Source organism: Anabrus simplex, chromosome 1, assembly GCF_040414725.1.
Source record: "Anabrus simplex isolate iqAnaSimp1 chromosome 1, ASM4041472v1, whole genome shotgun sequence".
Classification (NCBI taxonomy): Eukaryota; Metazoa; Arthropoda; class Insecta; order Orthoptera; family Tettigoniidae; genus Anabrus; species Anabrus simplex.
The window spans coordinates 1,222,097,363-1,222,117,494 of NC_090265.1; the positions used below are offsets into that span (position 1 = coordinate 1,222,097,363).

Here is a 20,132-nt window from a genome sequence, read left to right on the forward strand (position 1 = left end):
CTTATTACCTGCTGTCCAGGCGTAGCGGTTCTGTTGACGAATATGATAATGTAATATTACGGCATATACATTTTTTATATAATACCGTATAATGTAATAACAATAAAGTCTATTCTCTTACCCATAAATATCACTTTAAGTGACAAAAGCTTCACATCTGTCAAATGATGAAAATATGCCGATTGTGCGCTCTGTTTGCCATTTCGCAGAGGCAAACATGAGGGAGCTTGAATTCAGTCGGGGCGCGCTTGCGCATTTGATGCACTTGGAAACACTGCACAGAGCTGACCATGCTGGCTACTATACTTGCATGTTTGCCGCAGTCGAGAGGCTAACTTAACAGCAATTGCTTGCAGTGTTCGGTGGTGATTGTTACGAGCATGTCTTCTGCCTGCAACGGCTTTGTTGTTGCTAAAGGGAGATTGTTATAAAGGAGGTTGAATGCTGATGTGTTATTGAGGATTTATTAAAACATTCATTCTCTAACTGAACTGTTGCTGCGAAAATAAAAATCATAGACAATGGGAGACCCACTCCCAGTATATCAGCTATGGTAACAGAAAGAATAGGCAAAGTGCATCATTTTAATGATTCCTGGTACACAAATGATACATGGCTGTATGGCTGAAGGAAGTCGTGTTCCTTGTATTGCTGGCCTTGCCTTTTAATTTTCAACAGATACAAATGTTTGGACAACAAAGGGAGTTTGTTATATTAACAGCTAACGATGACATGAACTGTCTGTAGACTGTGATAATTCCAAAATAGCTTTACTGAAGTTCAGTAGCACTAGAGTAGAGAAATCCCTAAACCTTGCCTTCAAAATTAATTGGGACAAACATTTTGAAAAAAATAAATCAAACAGGTATATAGTTAGTTGTCTAATAGATGCTGTTTATTTCCTGGTAGAGCAGGAGCTGCCTTTAAGGGATCAAGCAAAAAATCTTGTTGAACATTTTACAAACTAAAGTTAATGGCATAAGATATTGTGCTCTCAAAGTTGATGAATTAAAGAGATTTCTGAGTGACAAACATGATAAATTTTATTTGTTTTAAAAGCAGTGCACAGACAAACATTCTAGGTTTTATCAAATGAAAATGAATTAATGTAAATTGCAGTGAATTGGTGATGTGGAAATTGACAAACAAAAATCATACTGAGGCTGTATTGTGAAGTGCTTGATACATTGGTTTGACGTATAACCTACCATTTTTCACGAACTGAATAAGCTGGAATTTCTTTCTCTTTTGGATTTTAACTTGTTTGAAACATACATTGACTCTTTCCCTGCTCGGCCATTCGACTCTCGGATTAAATCATATGGTAGCTACTTCAGCGTCATGGTACTCAAAAACCCAGTTGTCGGTCATCTACATATCAACAGAATTTAAGAAGTCCTGCATACTAGAACTTTATAAATATTTAACATGTTCAGGATTAAGTGTGGATAAGCCTCCGTGGCTCAGACGGCAGCGTGTCGGCCTCTCACCGCTGGATACCGTGGTTCAAATCCCGGTCACTCCAGGTGAGATTTGTGCTGGACAGAGTGGAGGCGGGACAGGTTTTTCTTCGGGTACTCTGGTTCTCCCTGTCATCTTTCATTCCAGCAACACTCTCCACTATCATTTCATCTCATCTGTCATTCATTAATCATTGCCCCAGAGGATTGCGACAGGCCTCGGCAGCCGGCACAATTTCTATCCTCGCCGCAAGGCTTCATTCATCCCATCCCTGACCCGGTCATTGACTGGAAAACAGGTTGTAGGTTTTTTCAGGATTAAATGTGGCATTACCTGAAGTAATCAAACTCTGTTCTTTAATTCTGACTATTCCTACTACTAGTGCCTCTGTCAAATGATCTTTCTCAACAATGAAACGGATAAAAGTTACTGTATGCAAACACAAGAAAAATCATCAAAATTGTCATTAATTTCAACTAAGAAGAACCTCCTGAAAAGCCGTACAAGCAATCCGGGTTTCCATGGTTTTGTTGCAGACATTTTTGCTGCCAAGAATTGCTGTATAGAGCTGTATTACAAGAAATAATATATGCATATGTACAGAGAAGATTGATTTGTGTATAAAAAATGCACGCTTCTGTTTAAGCTTTAATACCCACACATTGTTTTTATCCATGTTTCTACAAACAAGTGTGCTAACACTTTGATAAGGGCCATGCGCCACTACTGCTGCTGTCCATTGTTCAAATTTATATAAAAATCAACTATTCAAGTTATTCGTATAGGCTACATTTCAAATGTCATACTTGACAGAATTTTCACTTTTTGATTTTTGTTTCCTGATGAAAGCTTATTTACTTTAAGAAAATGTTTTTTTTTTTTTTTTACATGTTTTGTGCATAAATATGTTCAGATAATTTATTTAAATGGATCGGTGCGCCTGTGTCTCAGTCTGAGGTGGGTGTGGCATCACTGCACAAAGAACTTCATGGTTCCTTTCGATTTTTTCCATTCAAGTTCGGTGCTTGTTGCAGAATACCTCTCTACAGATGGCTCCATGTGTGCATTTTTCATTTGTAGTAGTATCGATAGTGGTAATGGCAGTTTCATGTTTACTTGTGTGCCTATGGGTGTAAATTCATTATCATGGACTCTAAATATGAAAATGCAAAACAGAAAAGATGGTGTTAAATTTCCCTTTGGGAAAATTGAATGATCAGAAATATGCCTTTCAAGAAATGAAACTCGGGTTGATAACAATTGAATAATTTGTTGCAGAAACAGCACTTCTCCACTTTTTGAGACTATAGGAGTTATTAATACTGCCATGATTAATGCACGAATGGCTACCATTTTGTGCAGAAAAACCAATTCTACCATATATCTCTGCCTGTCAGTCGCGAATGAAAGTTTCCGTTTTGTGCAGTAAGAACACTTATCCTGGAGAGGTGTTGTTTTTACTTCAAACCAGCCCGCTTCTCAAAGTAGTTGTGTCAGTTCTTTCACTTGATTCGCTAGGACGAGGTGTGAAAAGAGATGCAGAAGTCGTGTTTCATATAAATCAATTTATGGAGTTTCAGTATAAGGCAGATCATGTCTTAGGAAAATACTGTATTGATGGACTGTGCCTTCATACTTTCAAGTTGCTTATTTCTGCAACCCGTCTCCCTGTGTTACCAACTAGACTTGCTTATCCACAAGGCTGTGTTCCATTATATGAAAAGAAATTAGCAGACATAAAGAAGTTGGAATCTTACATACCAGGAGAACACAATGAGTTTTATAATGAACTGTTTGCATGGACAACATCAGCGCAATAGAAGTAAGCACCGTTCAAAGATAAGAGACTTACATGTTACTTGTATTATATTGTGCTGTTTTGTTTTATGTATATTTTGAACTTTGGAAAGGGACATAAAAGGAGTATTCTTCTGTTTATTTTTCTATACAATGTGGTCTAATCATAATATGTGCAAATAAGCAAGTCTTACAAATAACTATTAAATAATGGGTTTAAACACTGTATTTCCTCAATACAAATAAAGTTCCTTTTGAAATTGAAATGACGTTAAAATCAATGTTACACTTCCTTATATTCTCATTAATGGATTTTGTTGCAGAAACAGCACGTCTCCACCATTTTCAACAAAGTCTGTAAAGAAACATATTGGACTAATTCATACAAACAACCTATCTGTCATAGTCATTTCAACAGTAGAATAAGCATAATAAATATCACAAGGATAGAAATGACATTACACACTACAGACAGTTTTTTCCCTGTTTTCTGAACAATTTGGTACGTTGGATAAGTGTCGTTTCTGAAACAAAAGATTCAATTAATTTATTTGCATTGTTTTCAAGAAACATTTGTATGGAATTTGGATTTAACAAGTGTAGTCATGGTCATCCATCAATACTTCACATCACAGTGTTTAGGAAATTTGGAAGTAATGACACTAAAACTAAGATGTTTGATAAAACGTTATAATCAAGCATTGATTTTCTGGCTCTCATTGTTCACCTAGAATTAAACAACTCAGAATATGTTTTACATCCATGTGAGCATGAATGTGTTTTTAAATTTGCCAAGGAAAAATGTGCAGGAACTTCATTTCTATCAATACTTGCGATATATCAAGCAAAATCTCAACCCTTCATTCCAACAGTGTTCGCAGATCAAGTGATGCAAGGTGTGCCTGCTTTGCAGTGGTGAAAATCTCAAGAAAATGTCATTGGCAAGTCAGTAATAGACAAAGTTATGCAACTCTTGACATCTAGAACATTATCTACTGGTGTAGAATGTGTGTTTTCAATGTTTGGTGTTGTCCATTCAAAGTTAAGGAACAGGTTTGGTGTACATAAAGCTTCCAAGCTTGTGTTTTTGTATAAACACTGAAGTAAGGAAGCTACAAATGTTCCTGAAGATGAAGAAACTACTGTAGTTTAAAAACAGGCTTGGTGTAAGCAAAGTTTCTAGTTTGTGTTTTTATCTAATAGAATAAGTCATGAGAAAGAAAAACTATTTTAAAATGTCTTAATATAATACTCCAATTCAAAATATTGTTAAAACACAGAATTTAGATTGATCCTTCATTATTCATCTTAGGCACTTAATAAAGAATAAAGCATAGGCCTACACCAATTTGAAAATATTATCAAACAATTTGTAAAATTGCAAAATTGAAGAAAAATCTGATTTAAATAAAAATAATTGATTTTGATGTTTTAATAAAAATCATGACTTATTTTACACCCTGCTGAAAACTAAGATATTACACTGATTCTTACACATGGTCATGGAACGATCACAGTGACCAATAGAGATAATTCTAAATTCCATGCAGCTGAAATAAAATTCCTTTCCACTGATACAGAAGACCAGGAAGGACAAGAACAGGAATTGGAAGATTAAAAGAAATGAGAATAGAATATTCTTTCCTCAGCAAGATCCAAGAATAGAAAATGAAGTGGTCTTCATACATGAAGATGATGCCAATGAACAGAACTGAAAGGAGGGAATTTGAAAGAGAGGTGGAAGGAAGTTAACCTGTGGGAAGACCAAAAAAGAAAGTGGATTGAAGGATATACTGCATAGAGGAATAAGTTATTGGAAGAAAAGTGGTACAAGGATAGGATGAGATGGAAGGAGCTCGTACACCACACCCGGGTAACTGGAGATGGTTTAAGATAATGATGATGATTTGAGGATAATTTAATTCTAATATCAGTCATGTGTGCAGGAACAGTACAGGCATGAATAGTATGTAAAGACAAATAGAATCATTAATTACTATACTTGGGGACAAAACATGACGACCTCGCCTCACACCACTACTCTCCATCGGCAGCCCAGGGTCTGTTAGAGGCCTACAGGCTTTACTACATCTGCTGTAGCCGGAGTTGCCAAATTGTCCACTGCACTCGAGACCAAGAAAGGGTAAAGACTGAAGAGAGTGTGGAAGAAAGTGCTTTGGCAGCCTCTCCACACCAAACAAAAACACAGAACTCGTTAACTCTGCAGGGTGGAGGGTGTGATTAACTGCTGGCTCCCAGCTCGCTTCCAGAAACTGACACCATCATATTTTTCTCCAAGTAGTGTACATCAAAAAGGCACACACACTTGACTGAATACTGGATAAATGTATACAGTTCTCACTGTCTACATCTTTGACAAATAATTCATTTGTACATGATCATGTTTAAATAATTACTTTCTGATAATTTAAAGAATTTAAGTGCCTTCTTTCATTTAAGTAAAATTAGTATATTCATATTCTATTAAAAATGAATTTATAATAATGTGGTCAGGGACTGTATGTAGTGAACATTTATTTTTAGCTACCAGTACATTGAAATTAGGTACTGGTACTGAAAGAGATAGAAAGAAACAAACAAACAAACATACATACATACAAACAAACAAACAAACAAACAAACAAAAAAGAACATTTTGGCCAAGTCGGGGAATATTTGGTACTGTACTAGAATGGGAATACACTTTGGAAGGAGATTATGTAACATTTAATTTCTGTATTAGAAAGGAAGTTAGTATCGAAATACTTTGCTATTAGTTTTCCGGAAGGTGATTGTGTAACATGATATTTCAGGTGCACTGTAGTTTTATGGTTAAATATCTCTTTTTTTTTATTTTTAAATATGATCAATATGTTTTAGTATATTTTCTATGAAGATATAAACAATATCAGTCTCTTCTTAAAAATATTCTAAGCATATAATGCTACAGAAAAGCAAGGACTTAATTAAAATAAGTTCCAGATTTCAAATTTTTAAGGATTAAACAGAAATAAACATAAATGTTTATACTTTTCTAAATATTTTGATGTGATTTGATAGTATCTGATGATGTTCTTTTCAAGAATGAAACATATCATTCTATTTTAATTAAGTTGCTTCTTTTTCAGGTTATGTTACCATACATTTTATTTTTCAGGTATTAATAAATTTATTTATTCAAAATTAGTTTTTGGCAGACTGAAGAACCTAGCACCTAAAAAGTTACAGAAGTGTTTACTTCTCAAAATTTCCAATAGTAAGCTTGATTTACTAATGTAGAGAAGCAAGATTTTAACAAATTGAATATTCTTCATTATTTAAAACATTTTTGGCTATAGATAATTCACAGTTAATCAGGGAATGTATAATTGGGGTTTCTGGTATTCCTTATTCACCTGCCATCAGATTTTCCTCTTTACAAAATAATGGATGTTTTTCAAAGTGTTCTGTAATTTCTTAGTGTTCTTTCTCAATAGTTAACTTCACCTCAATACATCATTTTCAAACTTGATGTGGTAGTTTTGGGAACTTGGAGAGTAATTCAGTATTTTGCATGCATGTAGATTGTTCCAGTGAAGACAATCAAAGATGAATTTCCATTTCATCGGTTCTTCGATAATGCCCCAAAGCCTCTCTTCAAGGGCCGTTCATATGAAGAAGACATGGAGATTGCTGAGGGCTGCTTTAGATACATAGAGAAGATCTTCACCCAGTTGGAGGAATTTCGGGCGTTTGAGCTGTTGCGTAGTGGTTTGGATCGCTCTAAGTACTTGCTTGTGAAAGAAGCTAAAGTCATTGCTATGACTTGTACACATGCTGCCTTAAAGCGACGTGAGTTAGTGGATTTAGGTGAGTATTTTTCTATTCTCAAAAGAGGATGATACTGTTTTGACAAGTACCCTGATTAACTTCCAAGGTTTATAATTTTACAATTTCAAACCTGGGTTGAATCATAAAAAAATTTCAAAGCTTATTAAATTTTCTCAGTAAGGTGCCAAAAACAATCTAATGAATTTAGAACTGGAACTCATAATCAGGATCTGATTTTGCTATTTTATCTTAACTTTTCAATCATATTTTATGTGCACAATTCCTTGATTTATTGATATTGAAAAAAGGGCACTCTGTTAAGTAATATGACTCTCAACTCTCATGGTTGAAATAAATAGGGTTGGGAGCCTGGTCTAATCAGATTAGTTCCATCTTATGATAGTTGGCAGACTTTAATTTTTTTTTAAGTGCAAGAATTGAAATGTATTAATTACTTGAAAATCAGTTTTCTCTTTTTCTTATAGCAGGTTTTATGCCCCTTGTTCTGCTGTTTACCAGTTTATATTATAATGTTAATCATAGCAAACTGAATATTGCTTATCTAGCAAAGAAAAGTTGTTTTTGTACGGGTTATGAAGGCATCTGCAGGATATTCCTTTCCTGAAATGAAAGTCTTATTTCTTCATTCTTTTTCTTCCTGATGGGGAATAAAATTTCTGTCCTTCTAGGTGAACTGATTATGCTTTACTATCTCAGTTTTTGGTAGTCCTTTCTTTGTCTAATGGTGAGCCTGCTGACTCATGATTTGCAAAATTGTTTATGTCCAGGTTTTAAGTATGACAACATTCTCATGGAGGAAGCTGCTCAAATTTTAGAAATTGAGACCTTCATTCCTCTACTGCTCCAAAATCCTCAGGATGGATACAGCCGCCTCAAACGCTGGATTATGATTGGTGATCATCACCAGTTGCCACCTGTTATAAAAAACATGGCTTTTCAGAAGTACTCCAATATGGAGCAGTCTCTTTTCACCCGTATTGTGCGTCTTGGGGTTCCTACTGTTGACTTAGATGGCCAAGGCCGAGCTCGTCCAAGGTAAGCAATTTTTATTGTCCACTTCCTGAGGGATTGTTTCCTGTTTTCTTTTATTGTTTCACAAATTGCTTTATTTGACAATAGTTACACTCGCTCTTCCTGCAATTAAAATTATTTTCTATCAATAGAGCCTTACGATTGCATCCATAGAGAATCCTTGTTTAAAATTTTAAGACACCTTGGACTACACCCCAAATTAATGAACATGATAAAATTGACTCTCACTAACACCAAATTAAAAGTGAACTTTAGGGGTTGTACCAGGAAAAGTTGATTTTAAAGAGCATGAGGTCTTTCTGAGGGGTGCCGAGTCCTTAGGAGATGGTACAGAGAGGGAGGATCACAAGGCAAAATAATAGATATTATATCTTTCTTTCCTTTATTCAATCTCTGGAAGGCCACCCTATTATGTTGCCGAATCATAAAATTTTAATAGAAAATAAATTCCAATTTCAACAATAGAATATCGAAATTCAAGTGAAATTCAACTGAATAATACCTTTTCTCAATCTGTTATGTCCATTATAACTTTCATGGCATATATCAATAAATAAGAATGTTGTAAGTAAATAAGAAATCCTAAAGTCTTTCTATCGGCACTTGCGATTTCAGATTACACTTTCTACATGAATTGAATAAAGTAAATTTTGTAATTCCTTCTCGAGAACGCATCAAACTGAAATATGAAAACACTTGAAATCAAATCTAGTCTTCTTGTATAAAGTTCTGAGTATTGCCCTACTCTTTTGTAAATTATTGTACACTTTATGAAAATATTGCAAAATTGAGAGTTTATGATATGCTTCCACTATGAATAATGCACTCAGTTGATATTTCAAAAGTTCCAATGAATGAGAATATACGAGAGCACACTGTTATTTGAAAGTGTCTTGACTTGAAGAGTTGTAAAATGTTAATTTTCCAAGTAAAATATTAGTTAAGTGAACTTTTAATGTTCTTTGTCGGTAATGACACTGTTTATGGAAGTTCTGCTCAGAGTCAGAACTGAATGGAAAAAGCACTGATATCACCTGATATACGCCTTCTCGTTGAGCTCGAACAGTTGAATACTACAATTACAGATTTACACACACACAGACGATAGTCGAGCTTACAACTTACACAAGTACACTTACACGGTTCGCGCTCTCTCTCTCTTAGTTTCTCGTGTTCCATCTACAATGACACACACACACACACGCACGCACTCTCTCTCTCTCTCTCTCTCTCTCTCTCTCAGCCTACACGTCAGTCTTGCAGGTCGGGATAGTATCCGCTGTTCACTCAACCCGTCGAACTCCGTTCGCAGTCTGCACACGTTGCCACCCAGTGTTCCCTTCGCGCTGCTCCAGAACACCCAAGGTTTTTCTCCAGCAACCGGCCTCAAGGGACTCACACACACGACGTCAGGGAAACAGGAACGAGTCCTCGGCTCCAACAGGCAGATACTCCCTCAGGCTGACATCTCAGACCAGGCTATCACTGACTGCGCTCTTCCCTAACTCACGCTGGCGAAATAAATCTCGCTCTTCACTCACTCACTCACTCCATCTAACTCTCACTCACTGTATGCAGGTCGTTCCTCTCTTATATACCTGTGCTGGCCCTTCTGGAATAGTCTGGATGCTTGATGGATCCAGGAACCTCGCGAAATAGAAGACTCAAGATTAATCTTCCAATCATTTCCATACTCCTCTGCTACGGGACCGCAGGTGGAGGCGAGTGGAGCTGGCCTAGCACTTAAGTGCTGCTCGTGATTGGCGCAGTTGAAGTAAGTGGGTGGGCCGAATACGGTGATGAGCCGGGCCCGTAGCAAATTGGCATGGCGGACGCTATGACCATTACAATACCTAACAAAGTCGTGTACAAAGAGCTAAAACTCATTACAGATACTATGTGTAAGAGGAGACTGGGATTCTTTGGACGTATCATGAGGATGCAAGATTCGAGACTAGTGCTAAACAATCTTGTCTCAAAAAATACCACAACAGGATGTAAATGGATCAGAGAAGTAAGAGAGGATATGAAGGAAATAGGCCTTACATCAGAAGACACCACAGATAAGATAAAACTGAATACAAACCTCCACTTTACCCTTACATGATACAAACCAACAACACACACATTTTCAACTGAGGAAAGGGCACGAAGATCTGAGCGTCTGAAGAAGTACTGGAAGGACTGCAAAACCTGAACAATCCCTTCAAAGAGATCTGAACAATGGACTGACTAAAGTGATCCTATGCAGTCATAAAACAAGAAGAAGAAGAATAAGAAGAAGAAGAAGAGCCTTAGTAAGAATCAATCACACCAATACTTAGAGAAACGTGAGTCATCATGTTCATCACTATTTGTCCCACTATGTTGCTTTGTTGTTTCCATTTTATTCAGTCATGGGTCATGTCAGGGTGTGTGACCGAGCTCAATAGCTGCAGTTGCTTAAGTGCGGCCAGTATCCAGTATTCAGGAGATAGTGGGTTCGAACCCCACTGTCAGCAGCCTTGAGGATGGTTTTCCGTGATTTCCCATTTTCACTCCAGGCAAATACCCTAAATAAGGCCACGGCCGCTTCCTTCCCACTTGTAGCCCTTTCCTGTCCCACTGTCCCATACGACCTGTCTGTGTCGGTGCAATGTAAACCAACTTGTAAAAGAAATTTGTAAAATTTTAATAATGTCAGGCTGTAGAATACTGTCTTCAAGTCATCGTTTAGTAGTTAGTGTATTAGCTCATCGTTACTTACGCTGTCCTTTGGATCCCTTTCTAATGATTTCCAGTGTGTAGGTTTGTCCAAACATCTTCATGTAAGTATTATGACATTGGTAGTGTAAGCCGGGGTAGACGTAATCTTGGAGACTCCGATGTGCAGGAACCAATCCCATTCATTTACAAATTTTTTATTTCCAAAGAAGATGCACAGTACAGTATAGTTTTGTGAGAAGTCTTCACTAGAGCATGTATGCTCTGTGTTGAGATTACTTTTACCTCCAGAATAATACAGCCAAGACTGGTTAGGACGTTCTTGTGGGGACAGAAAAAAAAAAAACTGTCTCAATGAAAAAAATGAAAAACAATTACGCGGTTAAATTTAAGGTTAGGTTTGAACATAAAAATAATTATAATGTAATCAAAGAAACATGTGTTTATAATTATAATTCATGAAATAAATATCGTAATGAAATAAAGAAATATTACATTTTAAGAAAACCAACATAGTAAAACATCAGGGAAAAACGTTCTTAGAGATGTGAACTATACTCGTCGCTTATAATTATGTTTAAAGTTATAATAGGAATGTCCAACATCTAGGCGATTTGCACACATTTCATGTGTGGATTAGCATCCGCTTTCTCAATAAACTTTAATTTTTCATAATTTATAAACTTCTTTTCACTCCAAAGCTTGTGTTGAATTTATCTGTACAGAAAGCTGTAACTTTCTGCTCAAGTTCATACTTCTTGATGACAGATACTATAAAGTCGCTTAATATCTCTGACGTTTCCCTTGGAATTGACAAAATGTCTAAAAGTTTTACTTTCACTTCCTCTGAAGGTAAGAAATGCTTCACTAACACTGGTAACATTTTTATCTCCCACATATTAGAGGTATCAATGAACACATATCACTGTTTTACATTTCGTACGTGCAAAACTAATTTTGCGTCACACAGTTGCGAAATTAGTTTCGAACTACAGTCAGCTGATTTGAAACTAAAATCACAAGAGGCTGTGTGGTAAGCAGAAGTTGCTTCTTTAGCAGCCACTGCAAGTTCCTTGTTCTGAGGATCTGTGCTCTTTAATACAAGGTGATATTCGAATTAGATGCTTCTGATACAGCAGATTTGTGTTTTGCACTCCACACATGGTCTACAATATCAGATCGACCTCCATGTGCCACAGAAAAAACACTGCCACAATGTGAATACATAACTCTGCTTTCTTGATTACACAGTGTTTCAAAACTGACATTCTTTCCAAAGCTCATCCAGAAACTTACAACTCCGCTTTGTCATTTTGGAAAGAAAGTAGAAACACTAACACAAGAGAATGACAATATTCACCAGACAGAGAAAACAGTAACCAAGTGGTGGGTTACTTGCATCATTACATTGTTTTCCCTTAGCTAAATGACACATATGGCATAAAGAATCACTGTCTTCTTGATTATTACTAGTGCACATGGAACAACACATAATCATATAGATTTTAGCTAGTCAATATTGAAGGTGTTACAAAAATACGTCAACACCACAAGATCACTTACAAAGAGTGAAACAGTGTGAAATATTTTTGAGAAGTGGTCTCCGTAAAAACCGGGACAAAATTATGAACTGGGCACGACACCGGGACAGAACTTCCAGCTAAACTGGGACATACGGTAACCCTATCTATATTCCATATTAATCTCCATTCCTGGTGGTAAAAGGCACTCCCCAGTTGTATCCTACTAATTTCCATATTTATTTTTCCATTTTCTGTCAGTTCACTTTCCAAGTATTTGAAGTATTCTACTATTTCCAGTTCCTTGTCTCCAATTTTGATAGCTGCTTTTTCTGCTTTACTTCCTCTCCTCTTCACCATTGTCTTGCTCTTCTCCACATTGATCCTCAATCCCCATCGTTCAATCCTTATATTCAGTACATTCAGCTGTTGTTGTACCACCTCCTCATCATTTCTCCAGTTCACATCATCATCTGCAAACATCATTACATTCATTTTTTCCCCTATATAATCTTCCTTTTCTGCCTTTACAATGTCATCCATCACCATTATGAACAGTTTAATTTAGAGTTTCCTGAACTACAAACTACTTTTTTGTTAGCTGTATGAGGTTCCATTTCATTACTGAGAAATCATTGCTATGTGTTATAACTCGTATAGTTTAAAGACATTATGAGAATAATCCAATCAACAAAATTATTGTAAACCAAAATTATAGTTTCATTTCTTCGTTGTGCTTTGTTCATTGTGACAACCTTCAACTGAGGGAAGTTTTTTAAATAATGACAACACACTCCCTTGTTTTAGCCCATTGTCAATTCCAAACCATTCTGTTCTACCCACTGTTGTATTTGCACAGCTGTAACAGTTATTATATATTGCTCTTGTCCTCGGACACTTCCGGCACTAAAAGCCATACACCATTTCATTTCATCATTGTTATTAGTTCCTTGCCAGTGCCCCTGTGTTTCAGGCTTTCTCAAACTTTTGATCTGGGGATGATCTCATATACCTTTTCTAAGTCTATAAAAGACATTACTGTATATCCTTCCCATATTCCCACCTCTTTTACATATAATCTGTCTCAGAATGAAAATGGTTTCTGTTATTGACTTTCCACTTCTGAATCTAAATTGTTCCTCTTGTAACTGACTTTTTACCTTTTCTCTAATTCTTCTTTCCAATATCCTCTCCATTATCTTGGCAGCATGGGAGATGATTGTGATTCCTCACTAGTTACTGCGTATCTTCTTATCTCTTTTCTTAAATATTAGTGTTGTAACCCCCATATTCCCAATTCTCAGGCACTTCTTCCTCTCTCCATACACACTTGAGTATTCTATAAGTCCACCAGAGTCCCACTGGTCCTGCAGTGTTGATCATTTCTATGGCTTCTTCATCTATTCAACTTTCTTCCCCATCTTTATATTTTTAACTGCCCATTCCACCTTTGTCATTGTAATGTCTGATTCTTTCTCTGTTACTTCTTCTAGTCCTGCTGCCTGGACACCTTCTACACATGTTTGGTTTCTCACGTTCAGCAATTCACTGAAATATTATTTCCATCTGTTCATTACTACTTCTGGTTTTGTCAGTATTACTCCTTCTCTATTCTTCACAAATCTGTGTTCACTGTTTCATTCCTATAGTTTCTTACTATTCCAAATAATAATTTTTTCTCACAGTTCAAATCTTCCTTTACTTCATGGGTGAATGTTTCCCAACAATTTTTACAAACTCTTCTTGCCTCCATGTATCCAGCTCTACTCTCTTCAGTTTTCCTTTCCATTCCTTCCAAGTTTTCTTCTTTTCCTTTATTTTATCTTTCACTCTATCATCCCACCATGTTGTCTCTTTCTCTCTTACTTTTTCCGATGTTCTGCCACGTTTTTTCTGCTCATCTTACAAATGCACTCTTAAAATTATTCCATTCCTGTTCAACATGACTAATATGTGTCCTTGGTATCAGTTTTTGTAATTCTTTCATGAACTCTTCCTGAACATTTTTTTCCTTCAATCTCCAGACTGTAATCTTTCTTTCTTTCTTTCTTTGTCCTTGTAGTTATGTGACCGTTCCTATATAACTTTGCCATCACTGCTCTATGGTTACCCCCCAAATGCTTCCTCAGGCACAGTTGTAGCATCCATAAGATCTTTCCGATTTCCTTTTTCCACTAATACGTAATCAGTCAACGTTTTCATTCTTCTGTCTCCCCATCCATGCCTGGTAATCTTCTGGCTGCTTTTCTTCCTGAACCATGTGTTTCTTATTAGTTGGTTCCTCTGACTGAAGTCCTTCTTGATTCTTGTTGCCATATCCATATGGCCCAAGAATCTCTTTTCTTCCCAGTCTCTCTCTTCCCATTTGTGCATTCACATCTTCCATTATATTAATTCCTTGTCTTCTATGTATTTCTCCACTTCTTCGAGGAATTGTTCTGTATTCTTCTTTATTTCCAATTTGTGGAGCATATATTTGGAACAGATCTCATATTCCTGTCTCAAACTATATCCTTGCTGTAATCATTATGTTCTTGATCTTCTTCACCTCTCCCACATATTCCAGAACATCCTTTCTAATGATCATTCCTACTCCATTTGCTGCACCCTGTCCTCCACTGTAAAACAGCCTATACCCTTCCTTCACTTTTCTTTCTCCTCTTCCTCTCCATTTTGTTTTGATAAGACCAAGGATGGCTATATCCTTCTCTTTCATGAACTCTGTCAGCTGTTCGGTCTTGCCTGTCAGAGTTAGGATGTTGACTGTCCCGATTCAGATATATTTTGTGATACTGGTCGCCTACTTGTCACAGCCCCCCCCCCCCCTTTCCCCCCAGTACCTGAAGAGCTGTGCGTTGCCTGGAGGGGACACCCTAGCATTTTCAAGGCTGTACCATTTTTGCATTCATTTTTAGGCTGTAATTACGATGTGTTCGTGACTGCCAAAGGCATTTGCTGCCAGCAAGTGATGAGGCCGCTCCTAACATGGAGTACAGTTGCTTTGTGCAATTGCCCCTAACCTGGGGACGGATGCTGCCTGATGGGTTCCATTGTCATTTCCTACACTGAGGGCACCATCATCCCACCTAAGAGCATCCGCTCGAAGCCGTTGGTTCTTTTAGGGGATCGAGTTATTTTTCGCCATGCAATTCTTGGCACAGAGTCGCTGGCTGTACGGTCTGCTCTATTACTGTAGCAGACTAGACCAGCCACAGAAACAGAGAGAGCAGAGTAAGCAGAGTAACAAGGCCAAATACTGAAATATGGTAATGTTAAATTTGTGTATGAAACTTTCAGAAAGGTGTATTGCATTGTATTGTTAGACCAAGGAGTAACAAGTGAACTCGCTGCTGTTAGAATGGAAAACATGTAAACATTTCCCATGGGAAAACTGTAACAGTTCAAGATTTGAGAAGTAATAAATGCAGTCAGTGTATAAATGGAAAAGGGGCTGCCTGGCAGAGGCAGTAAAGGTGTGCTTTGTTCACCCAGAAGGACGTGTGTTTGATTTCCCGTCAGGAAGTCAAAACGTTTAAGAAACAAGATTTTCACTTCCAGAGGTGCACATGACCCTGAGGTTCACACAGCCTACACCAAAAATTAGTACCAGGTTAATTCCTGGGGGCAAAGACGGCCGGGCATACAGCTAACCACTGTACCCCATCAAGTGTCGAGGTTACAGATAGTGGAAGCCTTTACCTTCCATCCCTCCAAGGGCCTTCATGGCCTGTATGGAGATGACTTTTAAAAAATGAATGAAATGCAGAGTTGCAATTTTTAAAACACTTTATCTCAAAAAGATAGCTTTTGGACTTGTTAGAGTTTTTCATGAAACTGTTATAATGTGGAAAGTATTTCATGAAGCAATACCAACTTTTATGCCAGAAGCAATACCAACTTTTATGCCATCTATATAATATGAAATAACATATCCTGACTGACTGATTCATCATTGCGCAGCCAAAACTACTGGACGTAAAGAAATGAAATTTTGGGGATACGTATATATTACAGTGTAGGTGCTCACTAAGGGAGGATTTTTAGATATTCCATCGCTAAAGGGGTGGAAATGAGGGTGAATGTTTAAAATGAGTATATCTATATCTCAAAAACTGAACCATTCAAAGACGTGAAAATTGGTATTTGGAATCTCCTTACAAAATAAAGAAACGCTTATTACTTTTTTTTTTTTAATCCACTTAAGAGGGGTTAAAAATAAGAGAAAAGCGGGTTGAATCCCTTTTATGTGGATGCTTATATCTCAAACACCGAAGATGTCACAGATGTAAAAATTGGTATTTGGAATCTCCTTTAAAAATAATAATTTTTTTTTGTTTTTGGAAACTTCATTTAAGGCGGTGAAAAGAAGTGAAGAATGGGATGAATTTAAACTCTTTCCGGTCTAACTTACGTTCAGGCCACGCTGCGGGTATAGTCCATAGTAAGGTTTGACAATTCACTAAAAATCGAGAACGAGCTATGCACGCATTCTGATGATTACATCGTGTTTCTTCAAGTATTAGTTACGAGAGTATTTAAGCAGATGGCGGTATTATATGTCTAAGTCAGAGAATTTATAATATTTTCGATCAGCATGCATGAGTAGATGTTGTCACCCAGTGAGCTCTAAGACATGGCTTCTCGCGGCAAACATGTGCTTGACGAAAGTGATATTTTCGATATTTTATGATATATTATAAGTTTATGCGCAAATGAACATATTATTGACATATGAATTCGAAAAAACTTCTTACATTTCATTATGTTTGGAGTTTGTTTTACGGCCTAGCACATGTTCCCGCGTATTTCATATTCGTGTGAATACGTAAGATTGTCTACAAATTAGTAAAGTTGTCTGTTTAGAAGACTGTATTTTCCCTTTCTCAGAAGTCTTTTGTGGTAAATGGAACAAAAATTTTACATCTGAGTAACTTTTGACAAAATTTATCAATTAAAATAAAATTTGGTAAGAGCTGCTATTACCATTATTGTAATTATTACTATTATTGTTGAAAAATGATTATATTTATATCATACTCATTATTGTTGTTGTTTTGTAATTGCAATGCGTATTTGATATTAGCAAAATAGGGTGAGTATTTCAGAAAACTGTACTTGCTTAGTTATCCGTAAGACCCTTCCTCCATTCGCAAAACATGGTATAATATATAAACAATTTTAAAATCTCAAGTGATAGTTGACATGATACAAACAGCGTTTTTCAAAATTAGATGCTCAAACAAACACAAAGAAAAAAGAATCATTCAAATATCTCGTACAGGTACAGAGATATAATGTTTTAAAAATCCTTAAAAATGCCCAGTCCAGAACGTGTTAGGGATATTGAGGCCCAGACTGGAATGGGTTAAAATGAGTATATGTCATAAACTTAACGTTACAGACGTATAAATTGGTATTTGTAATCTCTTTTAAATATAAACATGCATTTTTTCTTTTTGGAAAATCCACTTAAGGGGATTAAAAGAAGTGAATATGGGGTGATTTTTAAAAAATGATTATATCTCAAAAGCTTAACATGTTACAGAAGTAAAAATTGGTATTTGAAATCTTCTTTTAAAAATAATGAAACACATATTTGCTGGTTTTCGGAAAATTTATGTAAGGAATGTGGGGGGTGAAAGGGTCTGAAAATGGGTTTGAATCGTTTAATTGAGAAACTTATATATCAATAACTGGATAGGTCACAGACTTGAAAATTCGCATTTGGAATCTCCTTCAAAAAAAGATATACGATTTTTTTGTTTTTTGGATAATCCATTTAAGGGTTGTGAAAAAGACCAAAAAAGGGGTTAACTATTTTAAAGAGGATACATATATCTCAAAAACTGAACATTGTTATGTGAAATCTTCTTTCAAAGTAAATAAACACATTTTTTGTTTTCAGACAATCCACTGATTTTGGGGGGATGAGGATGCTTATATCTCAAAAACTGAATATTAGCAGATGTAAAAATTGGTATCTTTATTTTAAAAATACACATTTTTGTGTTTTTGGAAAATTCACTTAAGGGGTAAGTAAAAGGGACTGAAAATGTGTTTGAATTCTTTAATTGGGGAACTTATGTATCAAAAACTGAATAGGTTACAGATGTGAAAATTTGTATTTGGAATTTCCTTTAAATATAAGAAGATACGTATTTTGTGTTTCCTTTTTTTAATAATCCATTTAAGAGGGGTGAAAAGGACCAAAAAATTGGTTGAATTCTTTTTATGAAGATACACATATCTCAAAAAAGAAGATGTTACAGACGTGAAAATTGGTATCTGGAATCTCCTTTAGAAATAAATAAGCACATATTTTTTTATGGAAAGTTCTCTTAATTGGGGAGGGGGTGAAAAGACGTGAAGGAATTGAATTCTTTTTATGAGGATACTTATACCTCAAAAACTGAATAGGTTACAGATGTGAAAATTGGTACTTGGAATCTCCTTTAAAAATAAATGCATATCATTTTTGTTTTTGAAAAATCCACTTAAGGGAATTAGAAGAATTGAAAAAGCAGGTGAATTTTTAAAATAAGTTTATGAAATAAACTTAACATGTTACAGATGTGAAAATTCGTATTTTTGATTCTCCGTTAAAAATAAACACTTTTTGAAAATCTACTTAAGATGGGGAGAGGAAATAAGTGAAGAAGGAGTTGAATTCTGTTTATGAGGATACTTCTGTTTCTCACAGGTAGAGTTCCATGTCTCATGTTCTAGAGTTAGTTCTGCCAGTAGCTTTGTTATATTAGCCCCAAAAGGCAGTACCACAAGCATGGTTTACAGAGAGGTTCTGGGGTAAATGAAACTCAATTTTTGGTGAGTTTTTATACCTTAGGGATTTTCAGATAATGTCTTAGTGCAGTACCAAACGATGATTACTTTTATCAAATTATGAAATGACATGTGATAAATCTCATAATTAGACCGTATTGAAGATAATGTATTAAAGTTAAAAACTTTTTATTACCACCTATTCAATGAAACAAAAATAATGCACTCAATTATTTATAAAATATTCATGAGCTACATTGGTTAATAGGACATGTTTCATTCGTCCTTGCGAACATCATCAGCTATAAATATACAAAGCTTAAGGTCAGGGCCCTGAGTTTATTTAAATGGTTAAAAATGTCGTTATATTAAAAGAATGGTAAAATTGTAATAAAAGTGGTTGTATAGTATTAAAATTAGACTGTAACATATTATACAGATTAGCATCAAAGATTTTTCATAAAGTACAATGAATATTAATAATCTGAAAAGTAAAACCAATCATAAAGGTTGTTAAAATAGAAATGATGTAATAGTAGACATTAAAAAGAACTTCAATGTTTGAAGCGTGGATTAATTGTAGAGTTGTTGGGTATAAACTTGAAGTTTGAAATCTGAAAAGAAAGAAAAAAGGGGAAGAGTGAAGTAAGTTTTACGAAAATCAAAAGGGGGGATGGAAATTGTAAAAAGGAGAAAGCTTACCCGTTAGGCCGGTGAAAATATTTGCTAGCGATGACATCGTGAATAGGACAAGGCAGGCCACTTGTTATTGCCTCTAGTGAATTGTGTTGAATTGAGACAGATAATATTGTAGGCACTAAAATACGTCCATATGTGGCGCGTGGATAATGTTGAAAGCATGAACTTGAAAATTGTTTTTAAATCTGAAAAGAAGGCAGAAAAGGGGAATTGAGGCCATGTTATGACGAAAATTAAAAGGGAGAGAAAGAGCAAATTGAAAAGGAACTTACCTGCTGTAATAGAAAGGGAGTGTCCGCTAGCGTTAAC

General features: G+C 35.9%; 1 protein-coding gene across 2 annotated transcripts in view; it reads left to right on the forward strand.

Annotated features, from left to right (window-relative positions):
• Positions 1 to 20,132, forward strand: part of LOC136858203 (RNA helicase aquarius) — a 686,829-nt gene that overhangs the window by 622,282 nt on the left and 44,415 nt on the right. Inside the window, exons 20-21 of one of the 2 annotated variants that reach the window (XM_067137584.2) lie at positions 6,822 to 7,107; positions 7,857 to 8,124. In XM_067137584.2, coding sequence (XP_066993685.1) covers positions 6,822 to 7,107; positions 7,857 to 8,124 — 554 coding nt within the window. The remainder of the gene's footprint in view (positions 1 to 6,821; positions 7,108 to 7,856; positions 8,125 to 20,132) is intronic. The other variant, XM_067137585.2, reaches the window with a different exon arrangement.